General features: G+C 42.9%; 1 protein-coding gene across 2 annotated transcripts; it reads left to right on the top strand.

Annotated features, from left to right (window-relative positions):
* Positions 1-5,270: 5,270 nt before the first annotated feature.
* LOC116496453 (myosin heavy chain, skeletal muscle, adult-like) lies at positions 5,271-23,615 on the top strand. 2 transcript variants are annotated; one of them, XM_032199546.1, is made up of 38 exons: positions 5,271-5,477; positions 5,568-5,711; positions 5,804-5,960; positions 7,568-7,595; positions 7,694-7,802; positions 7,910-8,002; positions 8,132-8,195; positions 8,287-8,385; positions 8,492-8,595; positions 8,672-8,810; positions 9,514-9,632; positions 9,725-9,874; positions 10,678-10,848; positions 11,290-11,599; positions 11,746-11,813; positions 12,605-12,692; positions 12,787-12,904; positions 14,406-14,529; positions 14,622-14,758; positions 15,043-15,298; positions 16,080-16,322; positions 16,577-16,753; positions 16,829-16,974; positions 17,074-17,164; positions 17,252-17,641; positions 17,788-17,914; positions 19,059-19,177; positions 19,576-19,772; positions 20,187-20,370; positions 20,457-20,622; positions 20,795-20,919; positions 21,077-21,385; positions 21,552-21,755; positions 22,034-22,159; positions 22,254-22,424; positions 22,511-22,615; positions 22,756-22,851; positions 23,460-23,615. In XM_032199546.1, the coding sequence occupies exons 1-38, from the start codon at positions 5,271-5,273 to the stop codon at positions 23,613-23,615; spliced, it is 5,817 nt and encodes a 1,938-aa protein (XP_032055437.1). The 2 variants fall into 2 exon arrangements, with proteins under 2 accessions (XP_032055437.1, XP_032055436.1); XM_032199545.1 differs by having other exon boundaries at positions 7,694-7,829.
* The last annotated feature ends 1,797 nt before the right edge of the window (positions 23,616-25,412 follow it).

The raw sequence follows: 25,412 nt of genomic DNA, 5'->3' as shown, positions 1-25,412 counted from the left end.
TTTTCTTCTGATTTCTTTTCCTTTTCCAACACCTTCAAATCTAAATGGAAACACCTTCTAATCCAAATGGAAAGGTCTTTCCTTTCTAAACCTGCACTGGGAATTCGTGTTCATCTTGTGATCAATGTCAGACACTCTGTAACATCTGCCATTGCAATCAATCATTTTTTTCTTTCTTAAAATATAAGTCTTTTAATACCATATGTGGGAAACTATGGAATTCTTGGTAGATGAGGATTGGAAAATGTATTATTTTTTCGTACATGGTAGAAATTTTTAATTACCATTCACTAAAGCAGGACTTACAGAATTAACACTGGAATTCATTTTATTTGAACTTGGTGGTTTAACGCCAAGCATTGAAAAGTTGATTGTTCAATCCTTTTAACACCTGTGTTCTAGATGGGCCCAATAAATGATCTATCTATCTCCTTGATAACACAACCCAACAAACCAAAATCTGGGCATGTGCATTAAGTGTGGTTGTTAAGGACAGCTTAAAGACAGGCATGTTTTTGAAGAATTGTTGTTATTAATTTTTTTGGAAACAAACAAACATAGAAGTATACAAGCATATGATTAATTTTGCGAACTTTCAGGAATTTCACTAAATGTGATTCTATACCAAACTTTTAGCTAAACTCTCTTTTAAACTCTCAGTTATAAAGCAAAGCTTACATTCCACTGTATTACTGTAACTGCACTGTGATCAACTTACTTTAGATGCACTTAGTAATTCCAGTAGTATTAGAGAACAGTAAAAAGAGATCATTTGAAAGTAAAGCTCCCATTTTACAATACCTTTTTCCTATTTCAGCAATAATATATAATTTTATGCATTCTGAAAATAAATAAATTGCATTTTATCCAATTGATTCCAAAGACTTCTGTTTTTTTCAGGGTCTATGGAAGATCATAAACACTTCACTCCAATAACTCTAGAAATCTGCTAATAAAAGTAACCCATTACCTGGATGTACATATCTAAACCAGCCCAGCTCTCATGCATGTTTTCCAGTGCTCTCATGTATGCAAGGTTCCTTTGTCTTTTAATGAGGTGATTGTAGACCTGGCTTGCCTGGGACAGTGGAGTTTACAACCTGTAGTCCCAGAGCAAGAACGTGAAATATTCACTTTTTTAAAATTTTTTTTTAATGGGGGTTGTCAGGAACACAGTATTTCTATTTAAAAAATTACGAAAACACAGATGAAAGGGCTGAACAATTTGCTCATATGTATTTATAATGTTAAATGCTTTTATACCACCCTGTAGTTGGTTAGTTCTTAGTTTTGTGGTGAAGTTATAGCCATCCAACTCAGTGTATGTACAACTTCTAGATCTCACCATAAGCTTAAACTGCTAATCAAATGGATTTTTTTTTTTTTTTTTTGGTTGCAAATTATTAGTTGCAAATTTAGGTGCACACGATGTGAAATTTATACACTGAGCAAAATAGCAATTGTAATCCATGAGATCTCTGCTCACAAACAACTTCCATACCTGGAAATTCACATTTGTACAACGGTTATTCTAATACTGCTCAAGACCTTCCTGCTGACACTTTCCTGAGTGAGAAGGATCCTTCTACATGCCTCCTTTCTTCCCCAGTAATACTTACTAGACATTTTAGTGCAAGAAATTACATAAGAAAACTCATTTCAGCTGAGATGTCCTCCTCTGGCATACAGATAACCATTTTTAATTATAATTCTTTTGCTTCTTCTGTCTCCCATTTAGGTAAAACATGAACAATCCTGATCTCTTCATTCTATTTTAGTAAAAAATTCTTAGTGGAGTCCTCATAGCCATACTTCACACAGAAGAAGATTAAGCTTTCTGATGAAGAAGAAGCCCTAGTTCTTCTTTTCAAAAAATTTAGGAACCAAGCTGCATGCCTGCAAATTCTTATCTGTTTGGGAATGTTGATATACTATCTTAATTTAAGGCAAGCCTTTCTGAAATTCTTCTGCAAACTGAGGTAGGATGTGTTAATAATGGCATTAAATGGTCCAGGCTGCAGTTCTTACAGTAACAATCTGTCTCTCCAGGAGCACACTGAAGGTTTTAGGTCTGCTTACACTGAGCTCCAGGAGAAAGAGCCAAACAGCCTTAGCACTTCCAGTCTGAAAGCCTGGATTTTTAAACATGTCTGTACATTCTCTGTGTGGGCTATCCTGTTTACCCAAATAGGCCATGTTCCTTGCATGGTCCTTCCTTTTAGCCCTGTAGAGGTTCTAGTGCTAGTTATCTTACACTATCTTTTGTACTTCAAAGCCCTATTGACAGCTGTTCCAAAAACTCATTTTGCTGACTGTGTTATTCATACAATGGGAGAGGTATTGTGGAGATGGACAAGTAAGGAATCTCTTTCCATTTTAGGGTATATCTCACATAAGAGATAATACCATTGCTTGCAACTAGAAGCACTTTCATAAAATGCTTTGGGTTTCTAAATGTGCCTTATAGGGATGTAGGGACACTAAATTCAATGTACAAATCACTGCTGAGTGGCTATCAACAACTGAAGATGTGTACATTTGCTAGCTGCTTCCTCTTCAAGCCAGGCCTTCCCTTGGCTGACTTCACACCTACTGCTGCCTGACTGTGTGCCTCACTCCTGCCAGCTGGGTCCACAACTTGGGCAACCCAACAGGAAAAACACAGAAGAGCTGTACTGAAGAGACTGGATTTGTCATTGGCAACTGGAAATTCAACATTTTCTGTCCCCAGAATCAGGCATCTAGCCTAAGACACTCAGCTGCTCTCAAACAGATCCTGGAGACACAGGCACATCCTGAGGATGGACACTTTGTCCCAGCATGACAGCACTGCATAAAACAGGTTTGCTACCTACTGCTGAGAGCAGGGCCTCATAGGAAAGCAACAGCAGCTACCAGTACTTCACCTGCTGCTGCCACGGGATGCTGCCTTGACAGTGCAGATGTTACAGCTTCCCTTGAAATGGAAGACTGGAGCTCCCACATCAACCTGAGGGAAGAAAATCCCTAGATCTCCCATCCTGGGAGAGCCCTCAGTCACCTCTGCTTCAGACCTTGTTCATTGTGCATGGTGTTCTGAACACTGTGCTCTGAGCTGCCAAGACCCTCCTGTCCCCTCCATGGCTAGGACCTATAACCAATGTGTTGTTGGGCACTGTGTGGCAACCCCGTGCCCCATTGACTCCACTATGGAAGTCTCTCAGAGCAATCCCTGCTGGCCCCAATCTTGGGAGAAAATTTGCACTTGGTCCTGCCAGAGGCAGGTGCCAGTCACCCTCAATGTCCAGTTCCTAAAGAGACAAGACTTCAGATGTATCCCTGTGCATGCCGTTTCACACCAGCTTACTCTGAGATCATCCTGGACAGGGTGTCACAATCATCCTCCCTATGCTGGATGAGTTCTGGGTTTGGGCTCCAGGCACCAAAAAAACAGGTGCTGCAGTGCAAGAGGCTCCTTGGAATAAGTTCATCATGCACAGGGCAGTGCCTGGTTCTAGATATTACATCAGATTCTATGCATCACTTTTCTAACTTTGTCCCTGTGTTTTCCACTGACCTCTTTTAATAACCAGAATGCCAACGACCAGGAGAAGAACATGTTTAGGCCTGAGACAATTCAAAACAGCTCAAGCAACAGCTGTTACATATTTCTTGTGGCTGAACCCTATAAATCAGGAATTTCATCTTTCTTTGTTCAGTAGAATATACTTTTTACTTTTACATTCATTTAGAGATGCTGTGATTTTTAGCTGTTAAAATTAGAAGACACCTTCTGATCTTCTGTTCTCATGTTATATAATAACTGCTACAATTCTCAACTCCTTTTTCATTACTAGGGACATAGATAATGTCTTTAGATATCTCACTTTTCAGAGAAATACAGCATCTTTATATATCCATCTGCATCTGTTTCCATGTTCAGACCTTGGAAATCATCTCAAAAGCTCTACACAAACTGTATTACAAGAGTTAATATAGTGTCCACAAAGTAATCTGAGCTATGGTAAGTTTTTGTCTTCCTGTTTTCAGGAAAAATACCTCGTTTCAGTAGTAATGAGTTTTATGAATTTTAGTTTCTGGCATAGTTACCTGTTGTTTTTCAAGTACTTCTATAAACCTCATAGCATCATATGGAGAAGATAAATGCTATTGCCTACATTGTATAGTTTGAATTGTTGCAGCACTATGTACCAAACAATGTCTTGGATGGATCAGATTGTCACCAGGAAATATGTCATCAGAATCCATAAGTCCTGTATTCAAGTTCCCCAAGTGCCTTAACTGATCAAGATTCCCTCCTTAATTCTCTTGTCAAATTATTTATAGTAGATATAGCCACATAGTTGGTAAGATATAAAAAATTTCTAATTATATCTGGTCAAATCAAATGACAATTATGTCTTTAGGTAAGTTTGCCAAACAATGCTTTGCCAAAGAAGGTTGGCCAAAAATGCTTTGACCGAAGAAAGAGGAAGAATCTAGAGCATCTGCATACCGGACCCTATAAAATCTCCTTGGGACTACTTCGCCCTGCCCTCACTGAAAGTTTCAAGGTAAGTGTCAGGGTTCTGTAGGACTGCAGAGACTGAGCAGTATCTCTTTATCTTGCATGTCTCATTGCATTTGGATTGCTTCTGATAACCATTTCCAGAAGGGGTTGCTTCTGTCAGCTGGAATTTTCAATCAATTTTCCATGGTATATTTCCAATTTAAAATTTCTCTCTGAAGTACAGTGGAACATAAGAAGTTACCAACTTGTTAATATGCTAGCAACCTATGACTAAGAACCTGTGAAGTCATGACATGCAACATCCTTACAGTGCCAAAATGTTCGGCTAATTAGCTTGACATAATTTTGCTATATTCACTCCCCATTTTCTACTTTCAAACCCAACACCAACAAGAAAAAAGACAGATTTGCTTTAGGTTTGTTTTTTCAATATACCAATTTTATAATGGCAACTAAACCACGTGCACTAATTGAAAAATCAATATTAAAAATTCTGTTCATGCTTAGAGGACTCAAGATATTTAGAAGCTGTCTCAGCCTTAAGTAGGATGTTGGTACTTAGATGTTCACATCAAAACTAGCTCTCATAAGCTGTTATTGAAATAACAATGTTATTGAAATATTAATAGTTTAAATACCAGAAAGGTAGAAACTTTATGAGATTTCATCACTAGCACAGAAAACTATAGTCTAACTGATGGAAACTGTCTTCTTCTCCCCTCAGAGTCTTCTACTGACGTGCCTTCAATAAAGTGCAGCCATGACCTCTCCAGATGCTGAGATGGCTGTCTTTGGGGAGGCAGCTCCCTACCTCCGAAAGTCAGAGAAGGAAAGGATCGAGGCCCAGAACAAGCCTTTTGATGCCAAGTCATCAGTCTTTGTGGCTCATCCTAAGGAATCCTTTGTAAAAGGGACAATCCAGAGCAGGGAATCAGGAAAGGTCACTGTCCAGACTGAAGCAGGAGAAGTGAGTGAAAAGCAACATTTAAGAACATCAAGTAATTAATTTCCATTCTAAGCTCTTAGCTAACATATATTAGTCTTTCTTCCTTGGCAGACTCTGACCGTGAAGGAAGATCAAATCTTCGCCATGAACCCTCCCAAGTATGATAAAATTGAGGACATGGCCATGATGACCCACCTCCACGAGCCCGCTGTGCTGTACAACCTCAAAGAGCGTTATGCAGCCTGGATGATCTATGTAAGTACCAGCAGCTCTCTTCCTTTGGGTAGCTGGAAGGCCTGCTGTGCCAGGCTGAGCAGAAGCCAACGTGCTGTCTCCCTTCCTCGCAGACCTACTCAGGTCTCTTCTGTGTCACTGTCAACCCCTACAAGTGGCTGCCGGTGTACAACCCGGAGGTGGTGTTGGCCTACCGAGGCAAAAAGCGCCAGGAGGCCCCTCCACACATCTTCTCCATCTCTGACAACGCCTATCAGTTTATGTTAAATGGTGAGTACTTGATCTCCCTCCAAATTATATTGTAGTAAGAAGTTCAGAACAAAAAAAAATATATATTTTTCCTGCAGATATATGTAAAATATTTCAACATATGAAGTTGTGTATGTATCATGTATGTAAGTTTAGTGAACTTGAATACCCATCTTTAAATGAGATCAATGGCACAGAGACCATACTGGGAGTGTTGTAGAGGGAAGTCTAGATATTTAGATTTGTAATTGCAGAGTAAAAAGTTTGATGGAAAACAGAACAAACAATGCTACAGCAGTGTTAGGGAGGTATCTTTACATAAAGTATAGAATCAAACATTACTAACATACTATCCATGTCAGGAAGTAAGAAAGTATCACTATAAATTGAAGTTCCAAATCCAAGTAAGTATACTATCAATGCTTTTTACTGCCTTAAAACCCCAAGTGGTAACGGTGATTGCCAGAGATGAAGGCAGTATTAGGGCCTGTAGTATTAAGAGGCAGAAGACAAATGGAAAATGGAAGATTGGTAGAATGATTGGCTAAGAAATGGCTTTTACCTCTTAAGATCTCAGGCTTACAATGGGTAATTCTTTGGTTCAGTGCACAGTAGGGCAGAAGGAAACAAAATGAACTGTAGGAATCATTTGGAAAAGAGCCAAAATAGCAGTAGTACCATGAGGTTCTGTGAAAAAGTGGAACATTCAGATCTCGAATAAAGTAGACAGTTCTAATTTTTCCATGTTAGAAAATGATATAGTAGAACTGGAGAAGGTTAACAAAAGAATGCTCAAAGACATGAAATAAATGAAATAAATTCTTTAAGAATAACAAGTAAGTAGATAAGGACATTGAAGACGGCAAAGAGAAAATGGAGGGTACATATGACAGAAATTTGTAAAATCAATAGTTGTATAGAAAGTAGGATAAGGATTTACTCTTCTGTTCTGTCTTGTAGTAAAGCAACTACAAAGCATCAAAACAAACTATCAGTTGAGATGTTTAGAAAAAGGCAAAGGGAATAAAAAATCACATAAAATATACTTAAGTTCTGGAAATTCTTTTTCAAAGAAAACATATGCCCTAAAGGTCTATGTTAATGAATAAAGTAAGAAGACGAATTCATGCAATGTCCATTTTAAACCATTACATAAAATTTTACCAAACATGGCTCAAGAAATCCTTAAACTCAGGAGGGCCTTTGGTCTGATCTGGGAAGGAGTTTGAGTTCCCAGAAAGTTTCTATTCATTTTAATTTACATTTTTTCAATCACTTTAATCATATTAACATTATCTATCTATATATTGTTTGGGTTTTTCTCATATACATAAACATCAATCATGATTTAAACAGAATCCTCTTAAAAAGAAGCCAGCATTTTTTATCCCAAACCCCTATCTCTATCAGTCCAAATCAGACATCATATTTTAATGGGGAGAACTTCAAAAAATCCTGAAAGTGCTAAATTTAAGTGGTAAGGTTAAGTGTTAATTTCCCAGGCCTTTTATCTGGGAATTGATTATCTAGTGTTCCTGCACCCTAAGGAAGCTCCAGTTACTTTCTCTCATAGATCTTGATTTCATTGTAATTCAGAAGCTCTGAGAAAACTCTCTGTCTTTTTGCAGACCGTGAAAATCAGTCCATCCTGATCACGTAAGTACACTTCTTGCTCAGTTCCCCACGGGGCTGCCCTGTTCCAGGGGACCTGCTGCCTGACTACACTCTTTCTGCTTCACTGTTTCATTTGGCAGGGGAGAATCTGGTGCAGGGAAGACTGTGAACACAAAGCGTGTCATCCAGTACTTTGCAACAATTGCAGCTAGTGGGGAGAAAAAGAAAGAGGAGCCTGGCAAAATGCAGGTACTGGCATACACTGGCAGTATACTGGCTTGAAACAATGTTTTCCTCTGTTACTCATTTTTGAAAAGTATAACTAAGTTTAACTAATAGTTATTATTATTCTGTAGGGTACTCTTGAGGATCAAATCATCAGCGCCAATCCACTGCTGGAGGCATTTGGAAATGCCAAGACTGTGAGGAACGACAACTCCTCGCGCTTTGTGAGTTGATGCTTCATACAAAATCCCTCCCTCCCATTACAAGACAAGTGATGCACCTAGTGGTATTCCACATAAGGAACTGTCAAAAGTATCCATCCAGGCTGAAGTGTTTCTTTTCCCCCTCAACAGGGCAAATTCATCAGAATTCACTTTGGGGCCACAGGCAAACTGGCTTCTGCTGACATTGAAACTTGTAAGTGACATCCTGGCATGATCACATCCCTTCCTAAATTCCTACCTCTGTGTGCTGTCTCATTCCTAGCTCTTTCTTCCTGCTTTGCCAGATCTGCTGGAGAAGTCCAGAGTTACTTTCCAGCTCAAGGCAGAAAGAAGCTACCACATATTTTATCAGGTTACCTCCAACAAGAAGCCAGAGCTGATTGGTAGGAAGGATCAATATATCTTTTTGGGGAAGATTGCTGAGCAGCTGTTCCCTCTACTATCTAGCTGAAAGAACTAAGCCTGTGTCCTTCTTCTTCCTGCTTTCAGACATGCTTCTCATTACCACCAACCCATATGATTTCCACTTTGTGAGTCAAGGTGAGGTCACTGTTCCCAGTATTGATGACCAGGAGGAGCTCATGGCTACAGATGTAAGTACTATAATGAAAATATTTTTAATTGTTAAATCTACTAGGCAATACCTTTACTTCACTGCTTTTACTGCAGAGTGCCATTGACATCCTGGGCTTCACTGCTGATGAAAAGACTGCCATCTACAAGCTGACAGGGGCTGTCATGCACTATGGCAACTTGAAGTTCAAGCAGAAACAGCGAGAGGAGCAGGCAGAGCCAGATGGCACAGAAGGTCCCTAAGAACTGTTCTCCTAATAAAAAAAAAAAAAAAAAAAAAAAAAAAGGAAAGATACCTTTTTAAGAAGGAAAGATGCCTTTTAGTCAGGAGAAAAGCTATAACTCAATGAAGTGAAAAGTAAGGAATGCTTCATTTAGTGTCCATGAAACTGTGAAGCATATTCTTTGATCTCTGAACTATTTTATCGAATGACACTCCTTCCTTTCCATGGGCTAGGTTCATGCATTTTTACATTTTCCATTTAGCATACAGAGCTTTTTGACAAGTCTTTTCAAAATGCAGCTTTCATGTGTTCATAGAGGGGCTCTAGAATCATGCATCTATTGGCACACAGACTGTGGCCTATTCAAATATAAGTGCTCTTTTACAGTTTGACTAAACTGCCAAGTTGTATTCTTCATGTAGTTTTAAAGCTACAATTATCTGAAGTTTATAAGTTTATTAGTTTATAGTTATTTTAGTTTATAATCTTTGTGAAAATATTCAAGGATAATTTTTTTTACCAATAACTACTTTCAAAAGATACCATTAGCTTTCACGGCTTTCCTTCATGGGGTATATACTCCCTGTGATATTAGATGAAAAGATTTGCAGTTCAAGAATTTTAAACATTGGAGTAATTTCTGAGAGACTTCCCCATTTATAAAATTCCAGACATTATTAAATGATTTTTTTTTCTACATCTCCTGTCTTTTAGTTGCTGACAAGGCTGCCTACTTGATGGGCCTGAACTCAGCTGACTTGCTCAAAGCCCTGTGCTACCCCCGAGTCAAAGTTGGAAATGAATACGTGACCAAGGGTCAAACTGTGGAGCAGGTAAAACTATTGGTTATAGCTCAGAACATCTCTTTAGAGAGTTAATCTTTTTAAAACATTCTCTGTAAAGTAACATTTCCCCTTTGCTTTAGGTTCACAATGCTGTAGGTGCTCTAGCAAAGGCTGTCTATGAGAGGATGTTCTTGTGGATGGTTGTTCGCATCAACCAACAGCTGGATACAAAGCAACCCAGACAGTACTTCATTGGTGTCCTGGACATCGCTGGCTTTGAGATCTTTGATGTAAGGAACAAGAATCTCACAGCAGCTTCATAGTGGGGAAAATGTGTGTTAACAAAATTCTAAAAGATTTTTTTAAAAACAGTCAGAGACATAATACACTTGTGTTCTTTCTTTTTTAAAAAATACTATGATCAAGAGGTCTCACAGTTAAAGAAATTTTCAAACTTTTTGAAGAATTGGATCTTAATAGGAAAGCAACTACTAACTCAGCATGCAAGAATATTAAGCTTAAATAAAAAAGAAAAAGGAAAGAAATCTGTGACAAAGTTACATGGGCCACAGGTGAGGAAATTATTGAAAGAGATTAGGAAATGCTTATGTAGTTACTGAAAGAACTACAAAAGCTTCCATACCAGAGGATGGAAACATCTACAGCCACCAAGTCAAGAGCATAAAAATATTTCAATAGCAAACTGAGACAGTCTTCATGATTGTCATGAGTAGAGTCTACTAATAAATTTGTTTTGATAGGAGAAATTGTTCTGAAAATGATTTACCAAAATATGCCTTAGAATTAAGAGATTCCAAAGAGATAAGGGATAATTATCATTGTTAAAGAATACATGTTGTATTCATAAAAGAAGGATAACAGAGAAAATATATGTTAATTATATATTAGAAGTCTCTTTTTATCTTCAGAATTAAAGTACAGTCCCACTGAAGGGTTATTGGGAGAACAGACAGGAAGGGGAACTTGTATTTGTATGAAGAGACATATGATGATGAAATAGAATTCCACAGGAAAAAGTCTTGTGACTGCTGCACCTTGAAAATGTTATATCCTTTTTTTTTGCATTTGGCAGTTCAACAGTTTTGAGCAGCTGTGCATCAACTTCACCAATGAGAAACTGCAGCAGTTCTTCAACCACCACATGTTTGTGCTGGAGCAGGAGGAATACAAGAAGGAAGGGATTGAATGGACATTCATTGACTTTGGGATGGACCTGGCTGCCTGTATTGAGCTGATTGAGAAGGTATCCTTCCTGCTCATGTGCATTAATGCTGGATCTTCCACGTTTTGTTTTGTTTTGTTTTGTTTTGTTTTGTTTTTCAAATACATACCCTGTGGAAGTGGCAATAGGGTAGAAGTGTTTTTAAAGACCCCATTGAGATTTCAGAACTTTTCCTGAAAGTACTTCCAGATTACAAAATAAAGTTAAATAAATACGGTCGTGTAGCTACCAGTAAAGACATTCTATGGGGAATGTGGTATTTAGCAATCTTGTATTTACCATTTTTTCTGTAAGCAAAGACGTTTACAAAAATGCTGAAAAAAAGACAAGCCTTGCTTAATTTTCTCTGATTAAGGTCATGAAAAGCATAGAATCAACCTTCTCTGTTGACTCTACCCTCTTTTTAATCAAATGATGTCTTCTCTTCTCTTTCTTCCTCCTCTTTGTTGTAAAATGTTCCAGCCCATGGGCATCTTTTCCATTCTGGAAGAGGAGTGCATGTTCCCCAAGGCAACTGACACCTCTTTCAAGAACAAGCTCTATGACCAGCATCTGGGCAAGTCCAGCAATTTCCAGAAGCCCAAGCCTGCCAAAGGCAAGGTTGAGGCCCACTTCTCCCTAATACACTATGCTGGCACAGTGGACTACAACATCACTGGCTGGCTTGAGAAGAACAAGGACCCCCTGAATGAAACCGTCATTGGGTTGTACCAGAAATCATCAGTGAAGACACTGGCCTTACTCTTTGCTAACTATGGTGGAGCAGATGCAGGTCAGCTCTGTGAAATTCTTTTCAGCATGGGACAATTCTGAAGGGAAATAAAAAAGGGAAAAAATCTTTAAAGCCCTTTTTCTATTCTATAATTTGTAATACTCAACGTCAATATTTTCATAGTTTTCATTTTCTTTAATTTTCAGAGTCTGGTGGCAAAAAAGGCGGGAAGAAGAAGGGTTCCTCTTTCCAGACTGTCTCAGCTCTTTTCCGTGTAAGTACAGGTCTCTTCACTTTGTCTTTTTTTACTTGAAGAAAGAGAACTTAAAATGTGAAAAGTGAAGTTATACCCTCTTGAAGTGCTACAGCTGAAGAGATCCAGATCCACTTACTACTATAGATTCATTTATTTCCATTTAAATGATGAAGTGATTTTATTTTTTTTTTTTTTCCATTGTGGAATAATTTTCTGTCATTAAGATAACAAAATGGAATGAAAACTCTTTCAAAATATTTGTTGTGCAGATCTTCTTTCATACATCTTTATTTGTAGGTTAATTTTGAAGTTGTGACATTGCATCTTCTTCCAGCAATTGCACAAAATTCAGAATGTTTTCCCAAATGGGAGTTTTAGATTTTTGAATATTTTCAGCACTGCTACCATGCAACATTTGTGAGTAATGGAATAGTTTTGAAAAACAGAGATGGTAATTTTAAGTTTGGCAGAGGGTAACTTTAAGTTTATTGCATATAAAAGCCTAACCAATATATTGATGCAGGAGAGCAGGCACAGGAGATTGTTCAAATGTGTTCAGAGCAATGAGCCTTACGGTATCAAATGAGGTATATCTCAGGTTTTGTAATAAATAAATTACGATGACAAAATAACAAAATTATTCATTTTAGTAGCAATGCCCAATAGTCAAAGACTAATGAAAGCTTTTGTGCATGAATATGGAAATTTTACAATCTATGATTAACTGCTTTCCATAGTTGAAATACCGGCAACTTCAGGGATGCAGATTCCTCATTTGTTGATTTAAACTTTACCTTGAAATTTCACAGGAGAATTTAAACAAGTTGATGACAAATCTACGTAGCACTCACCCCCATTTTGTACGCTGCATCATCCCAAATGAAACAAAAACACCTGGTAGGTGGATCCAACAGGGTGAAAACTTGAGCCACAGAAACTCTTCTCCTTAGTAGCAAACAATAGGGTACTAACTAGTGGTGGTGTTTTTTAGGTGCTATGGAACATGAACTGGTGCTACACCAGCTGCGGTGTAATGGAGTGTTGGAAGGGATCAGGATTTGCAGGAAAGGATTCCCCAGCAGAGTCCTATATGCTGACTTCAAACAGAGGTAAGAGTAAAGGAGGAGCTGTTGACTTCCTCAATTGTAGAGAAGCCTTTAGAGACATCTTGACAGATTAGAATGCTGGACAATCAACAACCATATGAAATTTAACAAATTCAAGTGCCAGATTCTGCACCTGGGAAGGGAAAATCCTGGATATATGTACACACTGGTGGGGACAAGAGGCTGTAGAGCAGTCCCACTGAAAGGCATCTGGTGGTTTTGGCCAATGGCAAGTTGAATATGGTTCAATAGTGTGCCCTGGCATCCAGAAGGGCCAAATATCCTGGGGTGCCTCAGGCATGGTGTTGATAACCAGTCCAGGGAAGAGATTGTCCCACTCTACTCTGTGCTGAGGCAGCCTCACCTTGACTACTGTGTGCAGTTTTACGCATCACTATATAAGAAGGATATAAAACTGTTAGTGTCCAAAGGAGAGCTACAAATGTGGTGAAGGGTTTAGAGGGGAAGACATATGAGGAGCGGCTGAGGTCCCTCGGTTCATTCAGCCTGGAGAAGAGGAGACTAAACGGGGGACATCATTGCAGTCTGCAGCTTCCTTGTGAGGGGAGTAGGGGAGTAGAGGGGCAGGTGCTGATCTCTTCTCTCTGGTAACAGCAACTGCATGGAGCTTTGACGGAAAGGTCAGGCTGTGTGTTCTTCCCATCGGTTCTTCCCATCGAGTGTCATCAGGCACTGGAACAGGCTCCCTAGGGGACTGGTCAGAGCACCAAGCCTGACGAATTCAATAAATATATGCACAATGATCTCAGACATAGAGTTTGATTTTTAGATAGTTCTGTGTGGAGCCAGGATTTGGACTCAATGATTCTTATGGGTCCCTTCCAGCTTGGAGTATTCTTGTTTGGTCTGGTCTGGTCTGCCTTACTGCCCAGTCTTTTCCTGTTCCATGCCTTCTATATCCCAAACTACTTTAAGTGCCATATTTAATACACCATTTAGTGCATACACTCTGTAATCAAATTTAACTATCACATTAGAGTAGTGTACGACTGGAAAAGGATGAGGTAACTAAAAATAAGGTTTCCTTCACAAATCCGCTTCAAAATTTGAACAAAAATACATTTTTCTACCTAGTATGCACAGAGTGCCTCTAAAAGGATTTTTGATCTTCTATTGCTGGAAATGAGATTACTCCAGTTATATGGTCAGCTGTTGCTGAAAACTATCTGATGAGAGCTGTTACTAAGAATAGCCAGAGTATCCTAACATGCCTAAATATTACAATAAAGTACTGATAGGAAATTTAAACATGTTTCAGTATCAGTTCATGATGAGAAGTGCCACTATCAGTTAATGGATAAGAATCAGGATTCCCTTGGACTCTGAATTAACAGTATGGAAATGTCACTTACACTGTCCTGAAAGGGTGGATTTTCCCTAATACTCAACTGGAGAGTCAGCTATCGCTGAGAAGGCTGTGGGGTTTATTTGCAGTAGTGGTATTGACAATAGGTATTTCTTCATGTTGTGTTTTCTCCTACAGATACAGAGTGCTTAACATAAGCGCTATCCCAGAGGGACAGTTCATGGACAGCAAGAAGGCTTCAGAGAAGCTCCTTGGGTCCATCGATGTGGACCACACCCAGTACAGATTTGGTCACACCAAGGTAGAAACAAATCCTGAGCTCGAAGACTATGTACCTCTGCTACACATGACCTGAGACTGATGTGCTACAATGCTTCCTTTTTTTTTTTTCAGGTGTTCTTCAAAGCTGGGCTAATAGGTCTTCTGGAGGAGATGAGAGATGAGAAGCTGGCAGAGATTATGACCAGGACACAGGCCAGATGCAGGGGCTTCCTGATGAGAGTGGAGTATCGGAAAATGGTGGAGAGGAGGTAGACATTTATCACAAATGTACCTTATTCACATGGTACTTCACTAAATTCGACATTGGAACAGGCTGCCCAGGGAAGTGGTGGAGTCACCATCCCTGGAGGTCTTTAAAAGACGTTTAGATGTAGAGCTTAGGGATATGGTTGAGTGGGGACTGTTAGCATTAGGTCAGAGGTTGGACTCGATGATCTTGAGGTCTCTTCCAACCTAGAAATTCTGTGATTCTGTAAATGGGTGTTAAATTAAAAATTTTGGTATGTTATTAACATAGGGGAATTTGTTACAGGGATGCCATCTTCTGCATCCAGTACAATGTTCGTGCATTCATGAATGTCAAGCACTGGCCCTGGATGAAGCTGTTCTTCAAAATCAAGCCATTGCTGAAGAGTGCAGAATCTGAGAAGGAGATGGCCAACATGAAACAAGAGTTTGAGAAAACCAAGGAAGAACTGGCAAAGTCTGAGGCAAAGAGGAAGGAGCTGGAGGAGAAAATGGTGACCCTGCTGCAAGAAAAAAATGACCTTCAGCTCCAAGTGCAGGCAGTGAGTGTCACCATTTATTTGTCCTCTTTTTTTTTTTTTTTTTTTTTTTTTTTTAGATCTTCTTTTTGTTTGTTTGTTTGTTTTTCCAAGCAGAGACTTACGGGAAGCTGACTAAATTGCAATAGAAAAAAAGTCACACACTGAAAGTTACTCTAAAGTTGAGTAACTATGAACACTGCCAGGGGCTCAGCAAGTTACCTGTCAGTCAGTGAGGATAAGCGTAAGTGCCAAATGAGACTCAGCAGCCCTGCTGTCCTGCGGAAAGAGCCAAGTAGTGACTTTGTAAAGGCAACCCTGAGAAGGACCCAGTTTTCCTGAACACAGATACACTATAAGGCTAGATTACCTTCACATGCACAGATCCTTGGTGTTCAGCTTCAGTCAGGAACAGGCAGTTTCTTAACTCCAAGAAAAACACTACTTTCTTCACTGTATTATTCCCACAAATGGAAAAACCTTGGCTACCCAAATATGATGACGACCATGGTGAGTCTATTATAAACTAGAGGCTATTGAATACTGAGTCTGTGAGGGAAAACTGTTCCACATCTATGGCCTTGCTGAGAGTTGTCACTTTTCTGTGATGCTCAAGCGTGTATGAGGTATTCTCATAGCTACCACTTCTGCAAGCCATTTTAAAGAAAGAAAGAAAGAAAGAAACAAAAAAAGGAATTAACATTAGTGTCAGATGGCCTCCACATTTTAACATGTGCCTACTTACAGACACACAACAGAAACTTCAAAACGTTATAACCCACAAAAATCTCTGTCTCCCCATCAGGAAGCAGACAGCTTGGCTGATGCCGAGGAAAGGTGTGACCAGCTCATCAAAACCAAAATCCAACTGGAAGCCAAAATTAAGGAGGTGACAGAACGGGCTGAGGATGAGGAAGAAATCAATGCTGAGCTGACAGCCAAGAAGAGGAAACTGGAGGATGAATGTTCAGAGCTGAAGAAAGATATTGATGACCTGGAGTTAACCTTGGCTAAAGTTGAGAAGGAAAAACATGCCACTGAAAACAAGGTACACACATGGAGAGTCACACAAAGGGAGAAGGGATAGATACCTCCCATATTAGGCTGGCATCCCTAGAAAGGGGCTAGGTTTGTAAGTTGACAAGAACATCGCAGCTGGACAGCTGTGAAGCTCAAATAAAAATCAAGCTCCTGGCTAAGCACATAAATGTAAGCTCCTGGCTAAGCACACAAATGAAAATGCCCCTACACAAGCTGTCAAGTCTTATACACGGTATTCTGGTGCTTGCTTACAACGTGCAGGTGAAAAACCTCACAGAGGAGATGGCAGCCCTGGATGAGACCATTGCCAAACTGACAAAAGAGAAGAAAGCCCTCCAAGAGGCCCACCAGCAGACACTGGATGACCTGCAGGTTGAGGAGGACAAGGTCAATACACTGACGAAAGCAAAAACCAAGCTGGAGCAGCAAGTGGATGATGTAAGCACAAACGTTACAGGATACTTCTGGAGATAAATGTGGCTGGCAGAATACTGATGCTCTTTTTCTGTTTAGCTGGAAGGGTCCCTGGAGCAAGAGAAGAAACTGCGCATGGATCTTGAAAGGGCTAAGAGGAAACTTGAGGGAGACCTGAAGCTGTCCCAAGATACCATAATGGATTTGGAAAATGATAAGCAGCAGCTGGATGAGAAACTGAAGAAGTAAGTGTGGTTATGGGACACCTGAGTGTGGGTCAGGTGCATTTATTAGGTAGTTTTATTTGGATGTTAACGCTGTGTTTCTGTATGCTTTGTGCAAAGGAAAGACTTTGAAATCAGCCAGATCCAGAGCAAAATTGAGGATGAGCAAGCCCTGGGTATGCAATTGCAGAAGAAGATCAAGGAGCTGCAGGCAAGCCTCTGGTCCTTCCCCTCCACCCTTCAGAAGAACATCAACACAAGTAGGGCATGGGTGTGAAGGGTCTTGCATTTTCCCCAGGCCCGTATCGAGGAACTGGAGGAGGAAATTGAGGCAGAGCGAACCTCTCGGGCAAAAGCAGAGAAGCACCGTGCTGACCTCTCCAGGGAGCTGGAGGAGATCAGCGAGCGCCTGGAAGAAGCAGGTGGGGCTACAGCAGCTCAGGTTGAGATGAACAAGAAGCGTGAGGCAGAATTTCAGAAGATGCGCCGCGACCTCGAAGAGGCCACGCTGCAGCACGAAGCCACAGCTGCCGCCCTGCGGAAGAAGCACGCAGACAGCACAGCTGAGCTTGGGGAGCAGATCGACAACCTGCAACGAGTCAAGCAGAAGCTGGAGAAGGAGAAGAGTGAGCTGAAGATGGAGATAGATGACTTGGCCAGTAACATGGAGTCTGTCTCCAAAGCCAAGGTAAAGAATTGCAGTAGAATTCACAGGGCCAAGGTACAGCACATAGCCTGAATCTACTAGTCACACTCTCCTATAGGAATCCTGCTGTGAGAATTAGACAGAGTCCAGGAGTTCATTTCCTCTCCTTCCTTGTTTTTGATACCTAGTCAAATCTGGAGAAGATGTGCCGCACTCTGGAAGACCAGCTGAGTGAGATTAAAACTAAGGAGGAGCAGAATCAGCGCATGATCAATGACCTCAATACTCAGAGAGCTCGTCTGCAGACAGAAACAGGTGAGACGTCCTCAGTCCTGAGGTGCAGTGGCAGAACCTGCAAATCAGGAGGATACGCCATGGTGCAAAGCAAGAATTGGGCTAACGGCTCAAAGCAACCCCAGATTACAGGGCCAGATTACAGTGTTCTCCAGGGCTAAGTATTGGGGACGGCTTTGTTTAACATTTTGATCAACAGTCTTGGTTGAGGGGACTGAGTGCACGCTCAGTTATTTTGCAGACAGCACCAAGTTGGACAGGAATGTTGATCTGCTTGAGGATAGGAAGGCTCTGCAGAGCGATCTGGGTAGGCTAGATCAATGGGCTGCAACCAATTGTGTGGTATTCAACAAAGCTAAGTGCCGGGTGCTGCATTTGGGTCACAACTACCAAGTGCAGCAATATAGGCTTGGGGAAGAGTGTCTGGAAAGCTGCTCAGCAGAAAAGGATCTGGGGGTGCTTGTCCACAGCTGGCTTACCATGAGCCAGCAGTGTGCCCAGATGGGCACCAATGTCATCCTGCCCTGTATCAGAAACAGTGTGGCCAGCAGGTCTAGGGAAGCAATTGTCCCTGTGTATTTGGCACTGGTGAGACCACACCTCAGATACTGTGTTCAGATTTGGGCCACTCGCTACAAAGAACATACTGAGCTCCTGGAAAATGTTTAGGGAAGAGCAAAGAAGCTGGTGAAGGGACTGGAAAACAAGACATGCAAGACATGTGAGGAGCAGCTGAGGGAACTGGGTTTGGTTAGTCTTGAGAAAAGAGGGATGAGGGGAGACCTCACGGCTTTCTACAACTACCTGAAAGTTGGTTGTAGCAACGTGGGTGCTGGTTTCTTTCCTCAGATGACAAGTGACAGGACATGAGGAAATAGCATCAAGTTGCATCAGGGGAGGTTTAGATTAGAAGACAGGAGGAATTTCTTTGTGGAAGGAGTGGTTAGGCACTGGAACAGGCTGCCTAGGGAAGTAGTAGAGTCTCCATTCCTGGAGGTGTTCAAGAGATGAATGGATGTGATGCTCAGAAAAATGTTTAGTAGTGAACTTGGTAGTATAGTGTTACAGCATGGTTAGACTTGCTGATCTGTTGGGTCTTTCTAAACGATTCTATGATTCTACTGTTAGTGTAACTTTATTTATTTGTGTATTTTTCACTTGCCAGGTGAATATTCACGCCAGGTGGAAGAAAAGGATGCTTTGATTTCTCAGCTGTCTAGGGGCAAGCAGGGATTTACCCAACAGATTGAGGAACTGAAGAGACATCTAGAGGAAGAAATAAAGGTCTGGAAGTACCCTACTTCCTGCAAGCCACATCACCCAGAAATGCATGAGTTATACTCATCACAACATACAGAGAAGGAACCATAGTGATTTGGATGCTAGAGGAAGTCATCCACAAGCCCTTAATGAGATTCTGATGCCCTCCAAGACAGTATGGACACAGATCTGTAGGCACATTTACAGAAACAAGAGATCAGTGTCCCCTGGCCACCTTTCACTAACGCATCCTAATCCTCTAGCACTCGTTTATGAGGGATGCATCATCTCCCAGCTATACGTTTTTCTCATCAGAGTTTACCCACCCTTTCCCTGGGGCAGTTCTCCTGTGCATGACAATTTAATCGTCAAGATTCATCTCAAGATGTGCGTCCAGGTTACTAATCCCAGTGTCCCCACAGGCCAAGAATGCCCTAGCCCATGCCTTGCAATCTGCTCGCCACGACTGTGACTTGCTCCGGGAACAATATGAGGAGGAGCAGGAAGCCAAGGGTGAGCTGCAGCGTGCCCTGTCCAAAGCCAACAGTGAAGTAGCCCAGTGGAGAACCAAATATGAGACGGACGCTATTCAGCGCACGGAGGAGCTGGAGGAGGCCAAGTATGTGGGAAGTGGGATGTTGATTGGGTAGAGAAGACTGAGACTGGTAAGGGTATTTGGAAGGAGTCTTTGAAGATGGATCAAGATAGGAATGGGATGAAGGCACCAATATACTCTCTTTGTGGTAGAGGGCAGAGAGGGAGAAAGATGAAAGGCGTGCTGTGGAAAAAGTTCAGACTGGAAGGACAACCTTACCCTTAGGGAGTTAGAAGAGCTAAGGCAGTCTGAATACTCAGTTGGTGCTAGGGCAGAGATGCGATAGGCCCTTTAGGTGGCATGCTGCCTTGGACAGAATAAATACTGTGGACAGCTCAAGGCACTAAGTCCCCTAAGCAGGCAAGTGCCCTCTTGTGAATCTTACAAAATTGGCTACCCTTTACTCTCTAACCTGAAGCTGTGATCATCTCCTCCCAGGAAGAAGCTGGCACAGCGCCTGCAGGATGCAGAGGAACACGTTGAAGCTGTCAACGCCAAATGTGCTTCCCTGGAAAAGACAAAGCAGAGGCTGCAGAACGAGGTGGAAGACCTGATGATTGATGTGGAGCGAACGAATGCTGCCTGCGCAGCTCTGGACAAGAAGCAGAAGAACTTTGACAAGGTATTCTGGCCTCTGGCCCTGTGCTTCCTGGGCAGGGCATCTCCTCACAATCATCACATCCATACTCACACCCTGTTGCTCCTCAGATCCTGGCAGAGTGGAAGCAGAAGTACGAGGAAACACAGGCTGAGCTGGAAGCTTCCCAGAAGGAGTCTCGCTCTCTCAGCACGGAGCTGTTTAAGATGAAGAATGCCTATGAGGAGTCCCTGGACCACCTGGAAACGCTGAAGCGTGAGAACAAGAACTTGCAGCGTAAGTCCCTAGCCCTCTGCTGCTGGCCAGGCTTTCCCCCAAGCTTGTCTACCCACCACTCCACACGGGTGAGTGCCCGCAGTGATGAGAAGAGACCTGTCAGCCTGGTGCGTCAGGGCCTTTCCCTTTATGCCCTATGTCTGACCATGCCTTGTTTCACCCTTCCCTACAGAGGAGATTTCTGACCTCACGGAGCAGATTGCAGAGGGAGGAAAGGCGATCCACGAGCTGGAGAAAGTCAAGAAGCAGATTGAGCAGGAGAAATCTGAAATCCAAGCGTCCCTGGAGGAAGCTGAGGTACACAGTGCTAATGAATGGTGTCCAGACTGAAAGAATGGGAGCAGAAATCTGCAGATGTGGCAAGAAAGACAAACTGTATTTCATGCGGTATTGTATTAGAGATTACTTAGAAAGCAAGCCATAGTTTACTCACAGTTCCTACTAACTTGTCCAGGCCTCCCTAGAACACGAAGAGGGGAAAATCCTGCGCCTCCAGCTGGAGCTCAACCAGGTCAAGTCTGAGATTGACAGGAAGATCGCAGAGAAAGATGAGGAAATCGACCAGCTGAAGAGAAATCACCTCAGAATTGTGGAGTCCATGCAAAGCACCCTGGATGCTGAGATCAGGAGCAGGAACGAAGCCCTGCGGCTGAAGAAGAAGATGGAGGGAGACCTGAATGAAATGGAGATCCAGCTGAGCCATGCCAACCGTGTGGCTGCAGAGGCACAAAAGAACCTGAGAAACACACAGGCAGTGCTAAAGGTATAAAGCAAAGTATGTGCACGTAGGCATCTATCTTGCCTCATGTTACACCAACCTTGTAATTGTACAAATAATTTATTAAAAGAGCAGGAAATGTCTCTGATGTCTCTGTCCAACAGTGCTGCAGTGATCAGCCACCTCATAATCTCTCTTTCCTCTCTTACAGGATACTCAAATACACTTGGACGATGCTCTCAGGACGCAGGAAGACCTGAAGGAACAGGTGGCCATGGTGGAGCGCAGAGCAAACCTCTTACAGGCTGAAGTTGAGGAGCTGCGGGCAGCCCTGGAGCAGACAGAGCGGTCAAGGAAAGTGGCTGAGCAGGAGCTTCTGGATGCAAGCGAGCGTGTGCAGCTCCTCCATACCCAGGTCAGATACTTTGCTGGATATGAATCCCGCCCACAGGAGATAACATAGAACGAGATTGCTATGTGTCTTGCTTGTTGCTATGCATCTTGCTGTGTACGTATTTGAAGAGCAAAGCTGTGACATGACCAGTCCAGCCAGGCACCCATGTCTGGTTTGCCGCTAGGGCTCTAAAGAGGACCTTTGAATTAAATACTTTCATAAACGTTACTCTCACTCTCAGCTCTTGATGTGGAGGTGTTAGATCTGACAGTACAAATCCTATCCTTCCTGTTACACAGAACACCAGCTTGATCAACACCAAGAAGAAGCTGGAAACAGACATCGTGCAAATTCAGGGTGAAATGGAGGAGACAATCCAGGAAGCCCGCAATGCTGAAGAGAAGGCCAAGAAGGCCATCACAGATGTGAGTTGGGGAACTCTGTCACTGAGGATGGTGGATGTATCCTCCCCCAAAATGTCTTTGGCCCCGACCTGGCTTTGCTGCTTTGCCTCTCCAGGCAGCCATGATGGCAGAGGAGCTGAAGAAGGAGCAGGACACCAGTGCCCACCTGGAGAGAATGAAGAAGAACCTGGACGTGACGGTGAAAGACCTGCAGCACCGTCTGGATGAGGCTGAGCAGCTGGCACTGAAGGGAGGCAAGAAGCAACTCCAGAAGCTGGAGGCCAGGGTGCGTAGGGCTGGTATTTGTGCACAAGGGAGCATGTCATGAAGGGAGCCACCTGGAAAGCTCCAAACATGAGCTTCTCATTGCAGGTGCGGGAGCTGGAAGGGGAGGTAGATGCTGAGCAGAAGCGCAGTGCTGAAGCCGTGAAGGGTGTGCGCAAGTACGAGAGGAGGGTGAAGGAGCTGACCTACCAGGTAAGGCAAGAGGCATCTTTGTGCTGACACACCCTTCTCACGGAAAGCCAAAGCATTTTTCCATGAACTCCAAGAACACATGTTTTCTGGTGGTGTGGGGAAACCAACTCTCTCTCTTTCCTTCTTACCAACCACTGTAGTCTGAGGAAGACCGGAAGAACATTCTCAGGCTCCAGGATCTGGTGGACAAGCTGCAGATGAAGGTGAAATCCTACAAGAGACAAGCTGAGGAGGCTGTAAGTATTGCTTGGAGAATGGCCATGCGCACCCTTCCGTCGGAGCAGCACACTCATTGAGATGAGCACGAATACAAGGAAAGAGGCATGAAAGTAACTCCAAAGACATAACAGACTTGACCATGTGGTTCTTTCCCGTGTCAGCAGGCCTCGCCTTCTTCTGGGCATGCTGCACTCAGGGATGAACCAAGGGTTATCCTGCCACCTGTTTGATTCAGGAAGTCAGACCAAAATTCCCAAGGGCCTCGTCCATTGACTGAGAAGCTCATGAATCTCTGACGCTGGTAACAGCACAGGGTTTCTGAGTCTTTCTCAACCTAATAAACCACATGGAAAATTGGGCACCGAGTAGTGGGAGAATAAGCACACAAAATGAGAAGACCACGTGACAAAATTGCTCCTCAAGAGTGACACGATACCGGTGCAGTTTGTCACAGTGAGGTCCTCAATAAGGGAGGATGATGAGGTCTTTGAGAGGGTTCTGGGTCAGCAGTGGTAGATAGGAGACGGGAGGCCTGTGCTTCACCACAGCCCTTCGAGGCCCAGGCACATGAGGAGTGAAACCCCTGCCCCATGCTCCTCACCACCAAGTCCCTCTCCCCACACAGGAGGAGCTGTCCAATGTCAACCTCTCCAAATTCCGCAAGATCCAGCACGAGCTTGAGGAAGCCGAGGAGCGGGCTGACATTGCAGAGTCACAGGTCAACAAGCTCCGAGCAAAGAGCCGGGAGTTTCACGGCAAGAAGATAGAAGAGGAAGAGTGAAGATGTCACGTGGCAGCAAAGTGGCCTGAGGGGTGCACAAAATGTGAACCCTCTGTCACTTCTTCCATAACTGGGATTTGTAGCCCCCTGCATACATAGGGAATAAAGTCTGTAGATTACTTCACATGGTCACCATGAGCATTAGTTCTCATCTGCTTCTCTTTTTACTGGTTAGGTCTCTGTCATCATTTGTTTTTGGGCACAGCTTTGGTTATAGCCTCTGTATACCAACATCACGGTACAGCTTTCTGTCACCTGGTTCCCAATGGCTCATCCCTTCTATATCACTTAGTGACTGGGGCAAGATTGCAAGTGGCAATTCAAAGGCAGAGAAATCACAATAGTTGTTCCTCTATACTAGGAACTAATAGGAAGTGGCATTACGAGGTGTGCTACTCGTAATGCCACTCTCACCAGGTTCAGATCCGTCCCACGCACTGCTGCTCTGCTGACGAAACTCTGATGGAGAAGGTGTGTGGCAAATAAGAAGCATCTAAGGAAAACACCACCGACAGAGACTCTGACCATGCTCAAAGCTTTGGAATAGGAGCCTATAGAGGTAAAGCCCGAGTTTACCTAATGTGCAAGGCAGACAGCAGTGTAGGGTCATAGGATGGCTCTGTTCCAATACCCTCCAGGCATTCTGCAAGATAATGGCTAACTGGAGGCATTTCTCAGGGGGCTGAAGAACCTGATCTGGGCAGCAGGCGACATACATAGTGCTAGACATAGCGATAGCTAGCGATAGACATAGTGATGCTTGGCAAAGCAGTGATAAAAGTGCAGTGGCTTTTGCACCTTGAACTGGAAAGGACACAGGATACATTTTCCTCTATGCGACCTGCTTGGAGCTCAAACAATGTCGCCACCACTCTCAGGATAAACTCATGCCTTCCCAAATACAACCCACATGGATATAAAGATCAGTTCCTAGCAGACTTTAGTAGCATGAGCAGGGAATCTCAACAGGACAGGGTGTGCAAGCACCGTTAGATCCTCTAGCTGCTAGTCTCCCCCACTGGGCACCAGCACCCTAGCACCCTTATGGCTGGCTGCCTGGTGGGAAGTCATTCACTGTTTCCTGCTGGAGCTGGACTGCTTTACACAGATGATTTACCATTCAAGTGGGCAGGGGCTTGTACCCATCCTCATGGACCAGAGATGGATCGCATGCAGTAAGCTAAAGGAGCTTGCCCAAGTCAACTCTACTGTCTTGACATGAGCCAGCAGTGCGTGCCTGCAGCCCAGAAGCATGCTGTGTGCATCAACAGAAGAGTGGCCAGCAGGCTGAGGGAGGGAATTGTCCCCCTCCACTCTGCCCTTGTGAGGCCCCACTTGGAGTACTGTGTCCAGGTCTGGGGCTCCCAGCACAAGAAGGCTGTTAATCTGTTAGAACAGGTCCAGAGAAGGGCCACGAAGATGATCAAGGGGCTGGAACACCTCTCCTATGAAGAAACGCTGAGAGAGCTGGGGCTGTTCAGCCTGGAGAAGAGAAGGCTCTGGGGTGACCTCATTGCAGCTTTTCAGTACTTAAAGGGGACTTATGAAAAAGATGGAGAGTGACTCTGCACAAGTCAGACAATGACAGAGCAAGGGAGACTGTTTTTAAACTAAAGAGCGGGGATTTAGATCAGAGGTTAGGAAGAAATTCTTTGCTCAGAGGGTGGTGAGTCACTGGAACAGGTTTCCCAGAGAGGTTGTGGATGCCCCATTGCTGGAGGTGTTTGAGACCAGGTTGGATGAGCAACCTGATCTAGTGGACAGGGTCACTGCCTATGGCAGGGGGGTTGGAACTAG

Source organism: Aythya fuligula, chromosome 18, assembly GCF_009819795.1.
Source record: "Aythya fuligula isolate bAytFul2 chromosome 18, bAytFul2.pri, whole genome shotgun sequence".
Taxonomy (NCBI): domain Eukaryota; kingdom Metazoa; phylum Chordata; class Aves; order Anseriformes; family Anatidae; genus Aythya; species Aythya fuligula.
Note: the sequence above shows the minus strand (reverse complement) of the source record. Positions and strands in the feature narration are given on the sequence as shown.